Here is a 21,608-nt window from a genome sequence, read left to right as displayed (position 1 = left end):
AGGCAGGCAGCTGGGCACGAAAGGCTTTTTTTTTCTCTTTTCATTTTTATCTTTAGGGCACCTGAATGTACTCTTTTAAGTAGCCAATTTTAGTCTTCCTGAGATGGCTTAATTTTGATCCCAAAGGTCTGGGATTTAGAATTTTGGTCCTAATTTGACTTCTTTGTGGTTAAGGTATATTTTGATTGATACTAAATAATGAGACGAGACTGCAGAACATTGGCTATTATCATTAGCAACAAACACTTAAAACTGTACAGAGGTACCCTGCAGGGGGAAAAAAAAATGGGAGGGAGGGGGAACTTAAAAATAGGAGTATCTTTAGTATTATAGCTTCCTGGTGGCTTAGTGGTAAAGAATCTGCCTTCAATGCAGGAGACCTGGGTTTGATCCCTGGGTCAGGAAGATCCCCTGGAGAAAGGAATAGCTACCTACTCCAGTATTCTTGCCTGGAGAAGAATCCCATGGACAGAGAAGCCTGGCAGGCTACAGTCCATGGGGTCACAAAGAATGGAACACAACTGAGCGACTAACACTTTTTTTCTTTTAGTATCAGAGCAGTACTTCTTGCCTTGTTATTTAAACTATGAGTGGTCTTAACGTTCTTCAGGAAAAGTCTATACCAAACAGTAAGGTTTGGGTATGGTTAAGCCAGCAGCACTGACATGGCACTGGCCGTGCCTCCCGACTTGTTCTACTGTAAGGTGGTGCCCAGGGCAGGAAAGGCAGGAGGAGTGCCTGGAGCACATGCTGAAATGTGGCCTCAAGCAATGCTTGGGGCTGGAGGATGCCTGGTGTAGGAGGAGGGGCACAGCCTCTGGCCAACCTCAAGGGGGTTCTGTGTGCATGGAAGCACTGGGCAAATGTCCCCTTTGCCAGGTGTCCAGGTGCTAACAGCGTCCACACCTGGCTACTACCCACGATCGTGCAGGGGCTGTGAGGTACTCACTTCACCACACAAGCAGTTAATACCGTCAGAGGTATGTATCTCTGTGAAAGGAGGACAAAGGACAGAAAACTCAGTAACCTTAGGTTTCAAGAGTGAGAAAACTGTTCAGAATTGAGGGAGGTATCGTGAGACTCCTGGTCATACCTTGGTCATATCACCCATCAGTGGTATCCCCCTAAATATGAGAAATAACTATAGGCAAAAGCTATCGTAACATGGTCAGACTACAACACTAGCCATGCTTTACTATTAAGACAATTATCAGGACACTATTAATAATTTAGTTCTGATTCCACATGTAAAACATACAAATGATTTTTATTAAAAGGTATATAAAACAATTCTTTAAACATAAGCATGTACAGAAAAAATAATGTATTATCAATTCTAGTCACACAGTCCATTCACCACAATCCTATACAAGGTCTTGTTGTTCAGTTGCTAAGTCATGTCCAACTCTTTGCGACGCCATGGACTGCAGCACACCAGGCTTCCCTGTCCTTCACCATCTCCTAGAGTTTGCTCAAATTCATGTCAATTGAGTTGGTGATGCTATTTAACCATCTCATCCTCTGTCACCCTCTTGGGCCTTGTTAACAAAGTTTAAATTTCTTTATGGCTTCCTTCATGATCTATCTTTCCACATCAACACTATCCCAGTGAGGGAGAAATATCTCTAAAATTACAGCTGAGTTAATGTGGTACAGACAAGTGAACTTGCTTAGGTTCATGCTGCTAAGTTGCTTCAGTCGTGTCCAACTCTGTGTGACCCCATAGACGGCAGTCCACCAGGCTACTCTGTCCCTGGGATTCTCCAGGAAAGAATACTGGAGTGGGTTACCATTTCCTTCTCCTGTGCATCAAAGTGAAACGTGAAAGTGAAGTCGCTCAGTCGCGCCCGACTCTTCACGACCCCATGGACTGCAGCCTACCAGGCTCCTCCGTCCATGGGATTTTCCAGGCAAGAGTACTGGAGTGGGGTGCCATTGCCTTCTCCAGCTTAGGCTCATATACAACTTCATCAGTGCTAAAACACAGTTTCTGGTGTCAATGTTCTAAGCTGCCAGACTGGCCCCTTACACAGAGCCATCAACTTGAAATCCAGGAATCAGGCAGTGGAAACACCAAACTACTCAAGGCATTTATTTATCACATTACAAGGTGAAGTTTGCGTAATAAATGATGTAACAATAAATATCACCCAGTAATTTAAAAACTTTCCATTCTAAAATATGGGTGTTTAAAGCATTATAGAACCTATAATTTAATGTTCAGCCGTTTTTCAAGTTTCAGAAGCAAATTTCTTTTAATTTCTTTTTATAGGAGCTCTAATGAGAGCTTTGTCTCTAAACTGAACTATGGTTAAAAAGTTTTAAAATGTCGAACACCGTACCTAAAACACTTCTACTTTGAAAGTTTAGATTCATTACTTGGACTAATGTTGCATTTAAATATCAGTAGGGAAAAATCAACACTTCAAAATATCAATCTCCTAAAGTCGTATTATCAAAGGATAATAGGAAAATACAATAAATGAATCAACTAGGTTGTGCAATAAAAACCACTGTACCATCCACAGCTGAGTGACAGATAATCTCTATACCACGTTATAGGATGTAAACTCAACACTAAGAGACAAAAAAGCTCAGACTAATCCACATTATCTTATGATCTGCAATTTCTCAAAGCCAAGTCTGTACTAATAGTCACAGTTCCTCAAAGCCAGGTTTCAATCTCTCTTTGGCTTATAGTTGTAAAAATGTCACCTGAAGCAGTTTGTTGTTTTATTATGAATATTCCTCTAATCACCTGGAAAAGGTTTCACTAAAATGCACAAAAAATTCTATGTAGGTCAAACTCTTTTTAAAGCTCTAGTAAAAGAGATCCAAATTTTCTCTACTGTTTTTCTATCAGGTTAATTGGGTCTTCTTTTTCTAGTTTCCTAAGGTCAAAGTTTAGCTAATTAATTTGACCTTTCCCCCCCAAAATAGGCATTTAATGGTACAAAGTTAAATTTAAGCACTATTTTAGCCACATTCCAAAGAATTTTGGTATGTTGTAGTTTTCCTCTTATTCAGGCTAAAATATTTTCTAATGTTCCTATGATCACTTCTTTAATTCATGAGTTATTTAATAGTAAGTTGTTTAATTTCTAAACATGTGGAAACATTTTCAGATTTTGAATTTAATTCTGTTGTGGTAAGAGGATATGCTTTATATGATTTCAATCCTTTTATATTTATTGACACTTTTTTATGGCCCAGAATATTGTCTATCTTGGTGTAAACCTTTCATGTTCATTTGAATAGTCTGTGTATTCTGCTGTTGCCAAGTAGCTTCTACTACTACTACTAAGTCTCTTCAGTCGTGTCTGACTCTGTGCAACCCCATAGACGGCAGCCCACCAGGCTCCCCCGTCCCTGGGATTCTCCAGGCAAGAACACTGGAGTGGGTTGCCATTGCCTTCTCCAATGCATGAAAGTGAAAAGTGAAAGTGAAGTCGCTCAGTCATGTCTGACTCTTAGCGACCCCATGGACGGCAGCCTACCAGGCTCCTCCGTCCATGGGATTTTCCAGGCAAGAGTACTGGAGTGGGGTGCCATTGCCTTCTCTGTTGCCAAGTAGAATCCTCTGCAAATACCACGTTTGATACTGTTGTTCAAGCCTTCTAAATCCTTACTGATTTCACGTCTGTTCTATTTGTCTGTCTGTCCTATCACTGTGAGATAAGTGCAGAGATCTCCATCTGTAATTGTGGACCTGCCCATTTCACTTTTCAGTTGCTGCTTTATGTATTTTGAATCTCTGATATTAGGTGCATATAAATTTTAAACTATGTCCTCCTGATGAATTTTACTCTTTTTACTGCCAATAATACTTCTAGTTCTGAAAACTACTATGTTTAAGTATAGCCATTTGAACTTTCTTTGAATTACTGTTTATATGATAAATCTTTTTATTTCTCTGTCTCTTTAAAGTGGGTTTCTTGTGGACAGAATATAGTTGCATCTTGGTTTTTAAATCCAATCTGACAACAACCTCTCTCTTTTAACGGACTGTGTAGTTTAGTTCCATTTAGTGTAGCTCTCAATATAATTGGCTTTAAATTGTCATCTCGCTTTTGTTTTCTATATATTTCATTTGCATTTTTTTCTTGCATACTTTTTATGAATCCATTCTGTCTACACTATTAGCTTATAACTTTTAATCTTTAGAGTTTGTTCTAAGGTTTACCATATACATCTTTAACAATATTATAGTCTACCTTCAAACAATATTATACCACCTCATGTATAGTGTATCTTACAACAGTACATTTCCACTTTCCGACCCTATACTTTATGCTATTGTAATTTGTGTTACTTGGGCAAACTACATATTACTATTTTTGCTTTAAACAGTAAATTAATTAAAAAAAAAACACTAAAATGATGGAAAAACATATTTTTACACTTACCTACATGTTTAGTATTTCTGGCATTCTTTATTGTTTTGTACAGACCTAAATTTCCATCTGGTATTATTTTTCTTTTTTATAGGTCTCTTGGTGATGGAATCACTCAGGGTTTTTTTTTGTTGTTGTTTAAAAAATATTGTGTCTTCATATTTGAAAGATTTTTTGCAGAATACAGTTATTCTAGAATATAGTTTTATTATTATTGTTGAGTAAAGATGTTATTCCCTTGTTTTGCATAATTACTGATGAGAATTTTGCTGTCTTTCAGCATCTGTATGTATTCTCCCCACTTCCCAACAGAACTAGTGAAGTGAAAGTGAAGTTGCTCAGTCGTGTCGGACTCTCTGAGACCCCATGGACTATAGCCTACCAGGCTCCTCCATCTATGCAGTACTAGTGACAGAGCAAAATACGCTTCTTCTGTTGACATATTTTTCCTACACTGAAATAATCTTTAAAGATGTTAACCTCTTCTTCTAAAAAAATGTACATCCTATTTCTAGTTGTGAGTGTGCACATTTAAGGTCCTATAAAACCATAAAACTACAAATACATAATGAAAATGGAGTGTGAAAATAAAATTCAAGAGAAACCAAATACACGTTTAATTTCCAGAGCCTAGAGACATCTTGTACATATTTTACCATATGTAAGGGATTAAAACTTCACCTCTCAGGCTGAAGCAGAGTACCACTTTAGGAAGAAAATTTCTTACCCATAACCTGGTGTTCTCTTTGTTTCTCTGCTGCTCTTACAATTTTCTCTTTAGCACTGGTTTTCAGCAATTTGATTATGATGTGCCTAGTGGTGTTTTCATGTTTTTTCTATTTGGTGCTCATAGCACTTCTTGGATCTGTGGGTTTTCATCAAATGTACACAATTCTTGGTAATTACAGCTTCAAATAATTGTTTTACCCCATGACCTCCCACCATTGCGTCTTCTGACTCCAGTTGCACCTAAGGTAGATGGATACTGTCCCACTGGTCTCTGATGCTGGGCCCCCACCCCCTGCCCCGGGTCTCTGTCCTCCATTTTGGATATTTTTATTACTGAGTCTTCTGGTTCAATAATCTTCGTCTTCTCTGCTACCTAGTATGCTATTAACACCATCCAGTGTATTCTAAATTTCAGGCATGTTTTTTTATCTCTAGAGATTCCATTTGGATTGTTTTAAACAGCTTCCCTTTCTTTCCTCACTGCAGCCTTTAGTCTACTGGTAATGTAATCATACTCCTAAGATGATACCATCCTGACAACTTGTAAAACAATGCCTCATCTATTATGATGTCTTTCCACTTCTACTCTCAGGTGGGCAAAACTATGCTCAGCCTAGGGTGAATTTCAGTAATTATTCAGCCTGTTGCTTTCTGGTGGTTTTCTGATAGTTTTTTCTCATGCAGGTGTAGATAAGCACTCACTCAAAAGACTCATGAAGACGCCTATGCAGAACTCCAGAGCTCTGTGCACAGCTCTGTCCCCCAGGTACTCTGCCCCCCAAATTTTAGCTTCTTTGTCTTACCAAACTCCAATCTGTGTCCTCAACTTGGTTAGACCAGAGGATTCCCCCTCCATGTGCTGTGGCCTGGACACTGCCTTCACGCAATGAGTGAGAGCAATCTTAAGACTCACCTTGCTTGTGTTCCTTCTTTAGGTATCACAGAACTGTAATACCTGTTGTTCAATGTCTGACTGTTGTTTTGTATACTTTTTATGGTTTGCTAGTTGTGTAAGATGGGAAGGTATATCTATTTCTTCCATCACGGCTGAAAGTGGGAGTTGAGATTATGTTCTTGATTCTAAAACTGATCTTTCATGTGAGCTTGAACCTGTGACTTTTCTGGGCATCCATTTCAACACACGTCAAATGGCATTAACCTAATCAGAAGTCCTCACTGCCCTTTCTACAGGCTGAACTGCTTCTGGATTCTTTTACCCTCCTGCTCTACATGTGCACTTCTCTCAGCCAAGTGTTACATTAACATTATATTCAGTGAGCTGTACACTAGGATTTTGTAACTGGTGATTTCATTTGTCATTTAATGTTGTAATGGGCATTTCTTATTTTTCAGCCATACAGAATAAATGTCTTGTCTTTGGCTAACAGTTTTCAACCCATGTGAACTGTATGTAGCTGACCCTATCCCCAGCTCCAGCGGAAGGTATGTGACCTAGATCCAAGCCAATCGGCACATTCCATTCCCTTGAACCAGAGCTACTGGTTCAGAGATGGGCATATAAGATAATTGGATGAATGCCTGCCAAGCCCTTTGCTCAAATAGTCTTTAAGCAGCTGACTAGAATCTGCTCATATACAGAACAGGAACCTCTGCCAGCCATCCTGTCACCAGAGGGAGCCTACAAATGAAGACAGAACTGGGTGGCAGAGTTCTGGTAGCATTTTAAGCCCTGGGCCAAGGGATGCCTTCAAGTAACACTGGACTCTTCCTACTATTCGAGCCAGTAATTTCCCACTTTGCCTCAGAGAGCATGGGTTGGTCTTTCGGACACTTGGATGGAAAGTCTCCCATCTGTTCTTTCAAATGGTAAATATCAGTTTGGGTTCCAAGTGGATTTCTAAAAAGACACACTGAATCAACATCATACAATGGTGGAGTAATGAGCTGTAATAGCAAACCGTGAAAGCAAAATTACAGGCCTCTGAGAGGTGGATCTTCACTTTATGAACACACTGTGCGAGCTTGCAGGGCAGAGCCACAAGCAGCCATCAGGGTGTGGAACACGTAAGGGCTAGGACTCCAAACATAGGGAGTTCTACAAAAGAGAGAGAATGAACTTCACATTCAGGCCTGATTTGGGCAAATCCATTCACATAGCCAAAAATGTCATCTCCACTGCAACAGACTGGAGGAGATTCAAGAATCCTCTGGCTCCCATGACCTAAAAATGAATGTATTCTTTTCAACTTCTATGTCTGGATAACACTTTAAAAACACACCCGGTTCTACTTTTGCTCCCTACAAAATACACACATATAGAAAATAAGCAGTTGATTATTTTCTTCAGGAGTGTACCGCCACTGGGCTATTTCCCCTTTTCTATCTTTCCTATTCTAGCAGCAGAAAGAATATTAATGTAATTTAAGATGAGAGGTTAGTAAGCCTGAAAAAAAAAAAAGAGCTATTGGTATGTTATTTATTGGAAAATAATCTGTAGTGGTTTCTCAGCTATCAGTAGTGCTGTGATAAAATATCTAAGCAAGAAAAATCAATATCTGCATGTGCTCTCTTCACTTAAAAAGATCTTTCCTAGATTTATATTCCATTTCTTTTGGTGTCTATGTGTCTGTTCTCTCTGCCCTTTGGGCAATGATATTTTGGGCTATCTACTGTTGCTAAGTCACTTCAGTCGTGTCCGACTCTGTGCGACCCCATAGATGGCAGTCCACCAGGCTCCACCGTCCCTAGGATTCTCCAGGCAAGAACACTGGAGTGGGTTGCCATTTCCTTCTCCAATGCAGGAAAGTGAAAAGTGAAAGTGAAGTCGCTCAGTCGTGTCTGACTCTTCGAGACCCCATGGACTGCAGCCTACCAGGCTTCTCCATCCATGGGATTTTCCAGGCAAGAGTACTGGAGTGGGGTGCCATTGCCTTCTCCGTATCTACTGTTACATAAGAAAACTGAATGCTAACTAATAAGGGTAATAATTGTACTGAGATATAGAGAAGATGTTATGACATGTACATATTCCTCAAGCATAAACTTTGATTATTTTATTAAAGCCACAACAGGCTTCACTTTTAGACTGTCTCCCAAGGAATGTTGATATAATGGGCCACAAAGAAAATGAAGAAAAGTATAATGTGTCAAGGTTGTAGAAAACAGAGATATGAAATATTACACATGAACAGAATTAAGACTTAATCCTAAATTAACTCTGGGGGCGAGGGGGGATGGATATATGATACAAACGACTATAAAAAGTTGCCTATAAAGCATGAACATGTCCCAAATCCTTGAAGATCAGATTACTGTGTGGACAAAAACTAAAATACTAAGAGAAAAGAATTGTAGAGGAGGTGACTTTTCAAAATTGTGTGTTCTTTCTAAGGATTTACATCCTTAACTTGTTACTGTGTTGAGAGTCATATGCCAGGCTGATTCTCCACTTTAGGAAACATTTTGGAGAAACCACATTTTCTAAAACATTGTCAACAGCACAGACAGACATGATGGAAATAATCAATACTGCATTAGATGCAGCTCTCTGACAGAGGGTCTCAAATTAGGACACTGGTTGAAAATAAGAACTAGGATCGGTTCTGGTGACGGAGTGCCAGGCTCGTCCTCAAGGTGTTTAAAAGTGGCAACCTTAACATCTTAAAAGCTTGTTTTGTTTTTAAATTATTTGGTTTTTAATTTCATAAAAGACACAGTACACCTTGAAAACAAACTTGCAAAGTTTCCCCCAAATGCTAAATTACTCTCTAATACTTTGTTTTTTAATCCCATAAAAGAAATAGGACTCCTAAGAAATCCCACTAATAGTCCCCAAGAAAGACAAACTTCCAAATCTCTCTCCAAATTTGAAAAGAACAAGAGCAAAAAATGGGCAAGTGAGACTATATCTAACGATCTTCTGCACAGCAAAAGAAATCAACAGAGTGAAAGGTGACCTGCTGCTGGGTCACCAACAGTTTTAGTTTCAATTTTTTGAGGAACCTCTATAATCTTTTCCTTAGTGGCTGTACCAATTTACATTCCCATCAACAGTGCATGAGGGTTTCCTTTACACCCTCTCCTACACTGGTTATTTGTCTTTCTGACAACAGACATTCTAACAGGTGTGAGATGATATACCTTGTTTTGGTTTGTATTTCCCTGATGACTGGTGATGTGAGCACCTCTTCATACAGCTGTTGACCATCTGTCTTATCTTCTGAGAAAGGTCTATTTAGGTCCTTTGCTCATTTCTGAAATGAGTGTTTTGGTATGACGTCCCTATATATTTTGGATATTAACCTCTTACCAGATACACGATTTGCAAATGTCAATGTTTTCTTAATCCATAGGTTGCCTTTTCACTCTTGACTGTTACCTTTACTGTGCAAAAGTTTCTACTTACCTATCTTTTGCTTTTGCTTCCTATGCTTTTGGGGCTATATGTAAATAATCAATGCCAAGATCAATGTCAAAAACATTTTCCTCTATGTTTTCATCTTCTAGATTTTTGGTTTCAGGGCTTATATCTAAGTCTTTAATATGAAACAGTTTTTTAATAAATGCTGTGAGACCGGCTGAGTCCAAGAAGTACAGAGTTCCATACAGGATAAATCCAAGGAAGAACACACCAAGACACACAGTAATCAAATTGACAAAAAGACAGAGAACATTAAAAGTAACAAGGGAAAAGCAACAAATAACCTTATGGGAGTTCCCTTGTAAGTTATCAGCTGATTTCTCAGCAGAAACTCTGGAGGCCAGAAGGGAGTGGCATGAGATATCTAAAGTGATGAAAGGAAAGAAGCTACAACCAAGAATACTCTATCCAGCAAGGCTCTTGTTCAGATTTGATGGAGAAATCAAAAACTTTACAGACAAGCAAAAGATAAGAGAATTCAGCACCACCAGACCAGCTTTTCAACAAATGCTAAAGGAACTTACTACTTTTCTAGGCAGAAAAGGCCACAGCTAGAAATGAAAAATTATAAATGGAAAAGCTCACTGGTAAAGGCAAACACACCGTAAGGGAAAGAAATTATCTGCACACAAATATATCAAAACCAGCAACTGTGAGGAGAGGAGAGCACAAATGCAGGACATTGGAAATGCATTTGAAATTAGAAGACCAGCAACGTAAAACAATCTTGTTTCTATACAGACTGCTGTATCAAAACCTCATGGTAACTGCAAACTGAAAATCTACACTAGATACACAAAAACAAAAAAGGAATCCAAACACACTAAAGTTAGTCATCAAGTCATGAGAGAGCAAAAGAAGAAAGGAAGAGAAAACATCTACAAAACCAAATTCAAAATAATTAAGAATGGCAATAGGCAATGGGAATTGTTGCATGACTTGGAACTCAAACCTGAGTTGAGCTCTGCAACAATCTAGAGGGCTGGGACTTGGGAGGGGAGCAGGCGGACGGTTTAAGAGGGAGGAGACATATGTATACTTATGGCTGATTCATGTTGAAGTCTGGCAGAAACCAGCACAATTCTGTAAAGCAATTATCCTTTGATTAAAAAAAAAAAGAATGACAAAAGGAACATATGAGTTGGCCTAAAATTTTGCTCATGCTTTTCCATAAGATCTTATGGAAACTCAGAATGAACTTTTTGGCCAACCCAATACATTTCAGTAACTACCTTAAATGTAAATGGATTAAATGCTCCAACCAAAGACATAGGCTGGCTAAATGGATACAAAAACAGAACCCATATATATACTGTCTATGAGAGAACCATTTCAGATATAGGGACACATAGAGACTGAAAGTGAGGGGATGGAAAAGGTATTCCATGCAAATAGAAATCAAAAGAAAGCTGGAGTAGCAATACTCAGACAAAACAGACTTTAAAGGTTGTTACAAGAGACAGGGAAGGACACTATAAAGATCAAGGGATCAATCCAAGAAGAAGGTATAACAATTTTAAATATATATGCACTCAGGAGCACCTCAATATATAAGGCAAATGCTAACAACCATAAAAGGAGAAATCGACGTTAACACAATAATAGTGGAGGACTTTAACACCTCAATTTCATCAATGGACAGATCATCCAGACAGAAAATCAGTAAGAAAACACAGGCTTTAAATGACACATTAGACCAGATGGACTCGATATTTATAGGGCATTCTATCCAAAAGCAGCAGAATACACATTCTGAAGTGCACATGGAATATTCTGGACAGATCACACGCTGGACCACAAAGTGAGCCTTGATAAATTTAAGATCATATCAAGCATCTTTTCCTACCACAACACTATGAGATTAGAAATCAACGGAAAGGGGAAAAGAAGTAAAAAACACAAACATGTGGAGGCTAAACAATATGCTACTAAACAATCAGTGGATCACTGAAGAAATCAAAGAGGAAATGAAAAAAGTGCCTAGAGACATGAAAACAAAAGCATACCATCCAAAACCTATGGGACACAGCGAAAGCAGTTCTAAGAGGGAAGTGTATAACAGCAATACAATCCCACCTCAGGAAACAAGGAAAATCACAAATACACAACCTAACCTTACACTTGGAGCAATGAGAGAAAAAAGAACACCCCCCCCCCAACTAAAGTTAGTAGAAGAAAATTATAAAGAAATAAAAGATCAATGAAATTAAAAGCTAGTTCTTTGAAAAGATAAAATCGATAAACCTTTAGCCAGACTCACCAAGAAAAAAAAAGGGAGAGGGATCAAATCAATAAAATTAGAAATGAAAAAAAAAAGTTTCAATGGACATCACAGAAATACAAAGGATCATAAGAGACTACTACAAGCAACTATATGCCAATAAAACGGACAACCTAGAAGAACAAATTTTTAGACAGATATAATCTCCTAAGACTGACTCAGGAAGAAACAGAAAATATGAACAGACCAATCACAAATACTGAAACTGTGATTTAAAAGATCCCAAGAAACAAAAGTCCAGGATGAGATGGCTTCACAGGTGAATTCTATCAAACACTTAAAGAGTTAACAGCTATCCTTCTCAGATATTCCAAGAAACTGCAGAGGAATATTCCGAACCTCATTTTATGAGGCCACCATCAGCCTGATATCAAAACCAGACAAAAATAACACTCAAAAAAGAAACTTATAGGCCAATATCACTGATGAACATACATGCAAAAATCCTCAATATAATACTAGCAATCCAAGTCCAACAATACATTAAAAGGATCACACAGCATGATCAAGTGAGATTTAGCCCAGGCGTACAAGGATGCTTCCATAACCGCAAATCAATGTGATAACACCACGTCAACAAACTGAAGAAAACGATATGATAAAATCAATAGATGCAGAAAAGGCTTTTGACAAAAGTCAACGCCCATTTATAAAAGCTCTCCAGAAAGTGGGCACAGAGGGAACATACCTCAAAATAATAAAGGCTATATATGACAAACCTACAGCTAATATCATTCTCAATGGTGAACAGCTGAAAGCATTTCCTGTAAGATTAGTAAAAAACAAGGATATCGGCTGTCACCACTTTTCAACATAATTTTGAAAGTCCTATGCATGACAAACAAAGAAGAAAAATAAAGGGAATCCAAACTGGAAAAAAGAAGTAAAACTGTCACTGTTTGCCGATGACATGGTACTATATACAGAAAATCCTAAAGATGCTACCAGAAAATTACCAGAACTCATCAATGAATTTGGTAAAGTTGCAGGATAGAAAATAAATACACAGAAATCTGTTGCATTTCTATATACTAACAATGAAAGATCAGAAGGAAATAAAGAAATCCCATTTAATATCACATCAAATAGAATAAAATACCTAGGAATAAATCTAAGTGTATTCTGAAAACTATAAGGAGGCAAAAGACCTATACTCCATAAACTGTAAGCCACTGATGAAAGAAACTGAAGATGACACAAACAGATGGAAAATATACCACGTTCTTAGAGGAAAATATAGGCAGAACACTCTTTGATATGAAATGAAGCAGTACCTTTTTTTGATCCATCTCCTAGGTTAATGGAAAAACAAAAATAGACAAAAGGGACCTAATTAAACTCAAAAGCTTTTGCAAACCAAAGGAAACCATAAACAAAAAGATAACCCACAGAATAGGAGAAAATATTTGCAAATGATGCGACTGGGGCATTAATTTCCAAAATATACAAATAGCTCATATAGCTCAATATAAAAAAATAAGTAATTTAATTTAAAAAATGGGCAGAAGACCTAAATAGACATTTCTCCAAAGAAGACATACAGATGGTCAAGACGCTCATGAAACAACACTGAAAATGCTATGTTGAAAATGCTCAACACTGGTAATTTATTAAAGAGATGCAAATCAAAACTACAATGAGCTATCACCTCATACCATTCAGAATGACCATCATCAAAAAAGTCTACAAACAATAAATGGAAAGAGTGTGTAGAAAAGGGAACCCTTGTGTACACCGTTGGTAGGAACGTAAACTGGTACAGACACTGGAGAACAGTATGGAGGTTCCTTAAGAAACTAAAATAGAACTACCATATGATCCTGCAATCCCACTCCTCAGCATATATCTAGAGAAAAACCTGGTTTGCAAGGATACATGCACCCCAATATTCACTGCAGCATTGTATACAATAACCAAGACATGGAAGCAACCTAGATGTCCATCAATAGATGAATGGATAAAGAAGACGTGGTACATATACACAACGGAATTAATACTCAACCATTAGAAAGAAGGAAATACTGTCATTTGCAGCAACATGAATGGTCCTGGAGATTATAATACTATGTGAAGTGAGTCAGACAGAAAAAGGCAATTATCATATGATATCATTTATATGTGGAATCTAAGAAAAATGATACAAATGAACTAATTTACAAAACAAACTCATTCAGACAAAGAGCAAATTTATGGTTATGGGGTGTGGGAGGGATAGATTGGAAGTTTGGGATTGACATGTACACACTACTATATTTAAAATAGATAACCAACAAGGACCTACTATATAGCACAGGGAACTCTGCTTAATACTCTGCAATAACCCAAACGAAAAAAGAATTTGAAAAAGAATAGATTCATGTATATGTATAACTGAATCACTTTGCTGTATACTGGAAACCAACACAACAGTGTTAATCAACTATATTCCAATATAAAATAAAAATTAAAAAAGTATCTATAATCCTTCATGTTTGCTTTTAATTAATTTGCCCAACTAGCCAGTTCTCTGTTATTATTATTACATTATATGTAATCTTGATTTTGTCTTAAAGAGCTATTTGAATTAAACATACCAAATGGAACATTGAATGATTTGAAGGAAGTAAAAGAAATACACAAGATGTCACTGTATTCTGTGGTGTGTGAAAATGCACTGCTCTTACATAACTATGCCTGGGAGCTAAGAAAGAAGCAAGAGCTTTCTTTAGCACCACAATCATGCCAGGGTTCTCAACTGCATCAGGATCTCTGCTACTGGGCAAGAAACAGTCTTGGTATGGATTCAGAAAAAATATCCACTTAGGGGTAATTTGTAATAACAGGAATAGTGGTTATCATGTACCTACACATATCAGGAATTCAACTTTTCTCATGTAGAACCAGAGGTTTAGAAAGATGAAGCAACCTGCCCAAGGTCACACAAATAGCAAGCAAGTTCCTAAGGGCAAGGACTGGATCTGAGTTATCACTCAATCCGGAGAGCCTCAGATGTAGGATACAGTCACTGCTGGTGGGGTGCCTGTGTCTGACTTTTAATGGCAGAGGTGGTTTTGTTTTGCTTAGTTTTTAAGTCGGTTTAAGAAATTTGCACTTGTGCACTTGCTCTCTCTGTTGCGATAGGATAGGGGCAGTTCTTAAAATGAGAGGTTGACCCAGGAGACAGTTAAAATTATTTTCACTCTAATATATGCTGACAACTTTACAGGATAATCATTTTTAAAGGATGTGGTATATTTATTTTTAAATGATGACCTCCCTAAGAAAGACACCTATCTTTCTTGTGGTAGATTCTTTATCAAATCCTTCCTTGTAAGTAATAATGGAGGGGGACTGTGTTATATAACACAGCAAAATGGGAAGCCTTCCTGTTTTTTTCTCTTTTATTATAAATAACACAATAACAAAAAACCAAACACCTGCCTAGAACAATGGAGTTAGGCCCAGTTGAATTTTGGCGGGGTGGGGGGCGGGCAGGTTTCACCAAAGGTACAACATACTCGTGGCTTCACCTTCTGAAATGAGATCTGACAGCTGTTCCACACCACAGAGCAATGTTATATAACAAGGCAGTGCAAGAGGCAAAAAAAGAAAACCACACTGAAGTGAGGCTTTGGTGAGTGGGTTGGTGGTTCAGCAGAGTGCACTTTCAGCAACCAAAAAACAGTCAATGGCAAGGCCACATGAATGATTATCAGTATGTAAATGCTCAGGACTTTCCCGACAATAAATCTCTGAGCTGGACATACTTATATATCACAGGCAGTGACCTTCTAAGTGAGCATTTGTGTGGGAGAGCACTGCTCCAGCCACAGACTCTGAATTCTTTTAGGGATTTCCCTGGAAGTCAAGTATGCCCCCCTCTCTCCTTTTTATAACACGACCCCGCAGAAACATTTTTTAAGAAACAAAGAGTAATTTCAATGGAAAGAGTCAAATTTTGAGACTTTTGACCTTATTAGCAACTCTAAAAAATATGTAATGCAATCCACTGTCCAACATGAGCTCTTCCTGAGCATAAATACTTTTTTAAAAAAACAGTGAGTCCAAGCTCATTTTAATTTTTTATCTCCAAAAAGGGAAGCAGACTTCTACTTTTTAATATGCTCTTTACAAACAACAACAACAAAAAACACCTAGAATTTTAAAACAGTATTGGTACTGAGCTATGAGTCACAATTGGTCCCACAGTCAGCACTTTGTGGTTATACAAAATCTGCTCATTAAAGTCACATGTTAAATTAAAACTTAGACATTACTGGAAGACAGAACCCCAAAAATGAAAGAATGTGTTTGTTTATGAAATTCTTGAACAGACCTACCCTTTGCTTTTTATCAATATTGACAGAAAGCATGTACAATGAACTTAGCACTAAAATGGCATCCTTAACAGGTCAATCTGTTTCTGCTTAACATACCAGAGGGATATATTTTAAAATCTCACCATTTTGAAAGAGTTCACATAATTTCCTGCTTAGGAACCTAAATGGCTATTTTTGAGACCAAACATGTATATAACTTGGTATTTGCAAAAGGATATATTTGGGATCATTTTCCTGATAAAAATCCTGTAAGACCAGGTGGCACATCATGCAAGACACTGAGGCCTAGGACCTAGAGGGACTGTTTAGGTCATAAACGGAAGAGGTAGTTAGGACTTACATCAGTGGTCTCAATTTCACTTTACATCAAAGACTGGTTGAAAAGGTCAAGTCTTTAATAATGTTGAAAGAGAGAAAACACTACTTGGTTTACCTTGAAATATTGGCAATCATTACACAGCCCATGCATTCTGGGATGTATCCTTTATCCCCAGATAATCTGAAGTTCATAAAAATCTTTTTCCCTATGGAAAAAGCTGAGCATATTGGAGGCTCGGTATTTGGCATTTTAGTAAAATTAATGCTAGTGTTAACAATCAGGAAAAATTGCAAATTTGGAAAGAACTGTCTTACTACAGAGCTTGGTGCATTCTATCTACTAAATAAATTAATAAACAAATGGAGGAGCAGGGTATCCAGCCTTATCATCTTCTGAAAACAGATACCCCCTAACATCAAAACTAATGCCATTTTGTCTACACTAACAGTATTCTTATCTCAGGAACTTCATCATAAAGTTGTATAACTATTGGGCAGTTACTATAGAAATGCTAGTGCATTTACCCATGAAGTGTAATTGGGTCTCCCACATACAATCTCACATATGTTCTCTGAATTAGGTTGCAAAGGACTGAACTTCAAGGTCTTGTATCATGCTATAAATGCAGGCAAGGTCTACACATACTTTGAATCTACACACACATTTTGATGAAAAATGATTAAAGTACAGTTGGTAAAACACAGTAACATAATAATTAAAAACTATACATATATACACATACACAAGGTGAAAGAAAATACTCAAAAAAAGTGAAGAGAAGCTGCTAAGTGTCAGCAGCATAAGAGTCCCATGGTAGCCATCCTCCTTTCATCATGGTCAATTCATTAGCAGAGGAGAAAAGACAGAAACTATGGGAAATGGACACCATCTGCTCAATCCAGATGCAACAGCACATGCTTCTTAGAGCCAAAGCTTTTTTACCAGAAACGAAAGGAGATAAGGTCTAATCCTTTCACAAAACATCCCACAAAGGTGGTTAGACATATTTGCATCACAAATAATAATGCCAAGATCATTATTAGTTGAGACCTTTTAAATATCAGTCAAGACTTTTACCATTGAGTATACACTGATCAAACAGAATACTAAATCAGCACTAGAGAAAATGGGGTTGGATTCTATCAGCTTTACTCAGCTATTCCTTAAAAAAAAAAAAATCATGCTTAAAACATCTTCATTCCCTGAATAGCAAGAACAGTTTAGTCCAGTCATCCTACTTTTAAAAAGACATACTTTTAATATTGTATATTTCAAGTAATGTGCATTTCCTTTCTTATAAGAAAAGGTTAAAAATAAATATTCTTACCTTGAAATTGTGGACCTTTTCATATTTTGGAATTTGTTCGTTTTCTTTCAGAGTTGCTCTTCTAACAAGTGATGTCAACTGCGAATAAGCAAAGAGTTTCAGAGGTTGCCAGATTGTCACAGACGACTTTTGAGAACCCAGTTTCATTCCCAAGGCTGCTATCAATAAATCTTGTTGACGGCCCTCTTGTTTTGATTTGTGAACTGTAGCTCTATTAGTTTTCCTACCCGACCAAGACTCTTTGGATGGCATTTTGGAATTCACAGGAAATAAAGCAAACCTATATTGATCTATGTCTGTCGATGAACTCTATTCAGCTAACAAATGAGCATTCTTCCAGCCAGCACAGAGCCCTACCCTACAGAGAGCTGCAGAGAAACAGCACGGAGAGGTGGAGGAGGGTGATGAAGCACTTCTTAAAAAGAGGTCCACTAGCCAGAAAAATTCTTCTTTCTTCCTTTTTTTTTTTTTAAAGGGCTCTATATTTAAGCTTCTGAAAACTTAAAAGTCTGAACAGAAATAAAGAGTCGATGCCAACATACAAAACATTCAGCATTTCTCTTTCCTTTTTAAAGAGCCATGCAATTTGACAAATGATACATTTCTAAAAGCTTTCTTTTCTAGTCAATGTATTAATGTCCATTCTGAAGGAGAGATGCCTACATCCTGCCTGCAGTCAGTTTCAAGCAACTGACACCCTGGGAAGCCCCTGGCAGAGGGTGGGGGAGGGGAGGGACTTGGCAAGGAAGGCTGATTAGACTGGTCACCGTAAGAAAGGAGAGAACCAATGAGAATCAAGCAACAGTATTTAAGTACTGTATTCCTCAACTCTGTATCTCCCTCCTCTCATGTAAGATTTTTCTTGCTGGCTCAAGGCAAAAAAAAAAAAAAATCAGTGGGAAGACAATGAGCACTGAATGAGTCATGCATCATTACAAAATGGATTTTTTTTTAACCTATTAAAAGCAAAGGAAAATTAACACACACGCACTAGGTTTTAAAAAGAAGGTACCACCTGCCAGGTAAATTATGAAAAGCTGATCTATAATTTGCCTTTGTGCATATGGACTACAGTTAGTTAACTAAAACCCAATTTTATTAAACATGAGCAAAAGCTGAAAAGCATTTTGATGAAAAACAAAAGGAGTTTAACTAGGTATCATACTATTTTCATGAAGAGCTAGGAGCACACCCTTGTCTGCACTGACAGCCTGGAACAGTCAGTTCAATCTCTCTACCGTGAGTAGTTTTATTGCGCATCTGTAATTTTAAATAGGTCCAACCATTATTTTAAATCTTAATCTCAACATTCTTCATTCAAAGAGCTCCAGGCCAGGTCACGGTGCAAGCTGGTTGGGAGCAGTCCCTCATGTACACAGGCCCCAGATGTAGTGTTGGACCCTGAGCTGTCCGTTTCCTGATACAGAAAGGCAAGTGCTGGGCAAGAGCCTCAAACCCAGCTCCATTTAAGAGCAATACCTACACAGTTCACTTCTTTAAAACCAAGGGGCTGTAAACTTAGGTTTTCTCATATTGGGTCCCTCAACACCTCCCATCTGTTTCATCATGCTATAGTAATTAAGTTTAACCCATTCTGATTCTAAAGTTACATTGTATTTAAAGAATCAAAAATGCTATATTCAAATGAATTCAGTCCATCTGCTTAGATAAGTGCAAACAATTTATTTCAGATTTCATAGTCTGTAAGGACTATGGGGCTCCTGCAGATTCTAATTTAATTAGGGCATGAAGTGGTCCTTAAACCATGGCAGATATTGATAATACTGAATGAATGATTTATAAACATACCCCAATATTTTTTGAGTCTATAGGTTTTGAGTCTTTTAAAATGATTTCTTTTTTAAAAAACACTTCTAAGTAAATAAAAAGGCAAACATTAACATTTAGATCTACAGATGTTTCATTTCCACAAATTTATACCCTTACCTGATTAATAGGAGACAAAAAATTTTTTTCCAAGTAGAAATACAATGGAAAGAACTTCCTTGCCTAACCTACATTGCTCTTTAGCTTAGACCTAGTTTGTCATGTGATGACTAAAAATAGAAAGGCCAGCCAATTCTTTAGTTACACACAACCTATAGCAAGTTTATGTTTTTCTCAGTGGGCCTGAAAAACACAGACTCTAAAGGCAAATTTGACAGTAATTTTTTTCTCCACATTATTTAACAATGAATGTTTAAATTACTAATTTAGAGACAACAGTTACCTCATGTAACCCAAGAAACTTTTTTTCCTGAGTATTTCTGATGAGGAAATACTTTATTATAGATCATCCCAGTCCTTCAGCTGTAGTAACTAAAATTCAACCACAGTATAAAAATATTCATAGTAGAGTTCTCCAGAAAATTCATGGCTGAGTAAAACTGAATATTTCTGTCACTGAGAGGTAAGGTCTACTAAGACTCTGCAGTCACTGTCTTTCCTGAGTAAGTGTTCTACTTATGAAAGAAATACTGGAATAATAACAACTTGGGCAACTATCCAGGGCACTAAGAATACAAAAAACAAGGGTTCCAGATGAAAAACTTCTTAGCTCCTCTCAACTGGCTGGAGGTCTTGTCACTATTACACCTTCTATAACTGCAACTGCATTTCTGCATTAATTTTGAGGAGCTCTGAAGTCAGAATTGCTAACTCCTGCATTCAGAATCAGTATCAATGTTCTGACATTCCAGACAAATGTCTACCACTCTTCCTTATGTTTTCTGGCCATATCTATCTACTTAGATGGATAGAGCATCTATTAATTATGACTATCATTATTAGGTACTTAGGCTCTAAGCACCCAGCTAAACAGTTTCATATATACAGAATCCCATTAATTCCACAGAAGAACTATCTATGAGGCATATATTACCCTCATTTTATAGTGGGAAGAACTGAGGCCTATAGAAGTTAACTTCCCCAAATTGTACAGCTATTAGGTTAAGTGATGGATAGGAGTTAGGCTTTTAAACACTATGCTGCTGCTGCTGCTCCTAAGTCACTTCAGTTGTGTCCGACTCTGTGCGACCCCATAGACGGCAGTCCACCAGACTCCCCCATCCCTGGGATTCTCCAGGCAAGAACACTGGAGTGGGTTGCCATTTCCTTCTCCAATGCATGAAAGTGAAAAGTGAAAGTGAAGTTGCTCAGTGTCCGACTCTTAGTGACCCCATGGACTGCAGCCCACCAGGCTCCTCCGTCCGTGGGATTTTCCAGGCAAGAGTACTGGAGTAGGGTGCCATTGCCTTCTCCAAACACTATGCTATATCCACTCAAATGAGAAAATGAAAGGAAACCATGGAGTCTGAGAGTAGTTGTTTTTTTCTCTCTGGTATTCAAGGTGTTTCTCTAGTTATTTTCTCTTTTCAGTTCTGAAGAGTAGCAATAGATTGTAAGACATAGCAAACAATGAGCAACACCGAATGGTAAGAAAAAGTAATCATCACTAAGATCTAGATCTCAAGTGTAGCCCACAGTACATGCAGTAGGAAATGCAGCCCTCAGGCTCCATTCAGATATCCCCTCCTTCAGGACACCTTTGACCATTTGAAGCATTAGCTGTGACGTTACCCACCTGTGAACCTCAGAGTCCTTCACTTGTTCATTAATTACGAGACGTATCACCTTCTGCCTCATATCACAGTTGCCTATGTAGCTGTTTATATAGAACTAGGTCTTACACATCTCAGTTTAAATCCTGAATCTAGCACAGTAGCTGGTACAAATAAAGATTCAATGAATAAAATCAAATGAAGGCAGCTATTTTTTACTGGGGGGCAGTGTATTACAATAAAAAATGTGATTTAAAATCAGAGACACTGAAGTTTGAATCCTGACCTTGGGAGATTT

At 37.7% G+C, this 21,608-nt stretch overlaps 1 protein-coding gene across 5 annotated transcripts in view; it reads right to left on the bottom strand.

Moving 5' to 3' along the window:
• CHN1 (chimerin 1) overlaps positions 1–21,608 on the bottom strand; it is a 202,448-nt gene that overhangs the window by 29,840 nt on the left and 151,000 nt on the right. For all 5 annotated transcript variants that reach the window (XM_027557164.1, XM_027557171.1, XM_027557180.1 and 2 more), the window contains one exon: positions 17,751–17,828. In XM_027557164.1, the coding sequence (XP_027412965.1) occupies positions 17,751–17,828 (78 nt within the window). The remainder of the gene's footprint in view (positions 1–17,750; positions 17,829–21,608) is intronic.

The sequence above is a fragment of the Bos indicus x Bos taurus genome, chromosome 2, assembly GCF_003369695.1.
Source record: "Bos indicus x Bos taurus breed Angus x Brahman F1 hybrid chromosome 2, Bos_hybrid_MaternalHap_v2.0, whole genome shotgun sequence".
NCBI lineage: Eukaryota > Metazoa > Chordata > Mammalia > Artiodactyla > Bovidae > Bos > Bos indicus x Bos taurus.
This window is presented reverse-complemented; position numbering and strand designations above follow the sequence as displayed.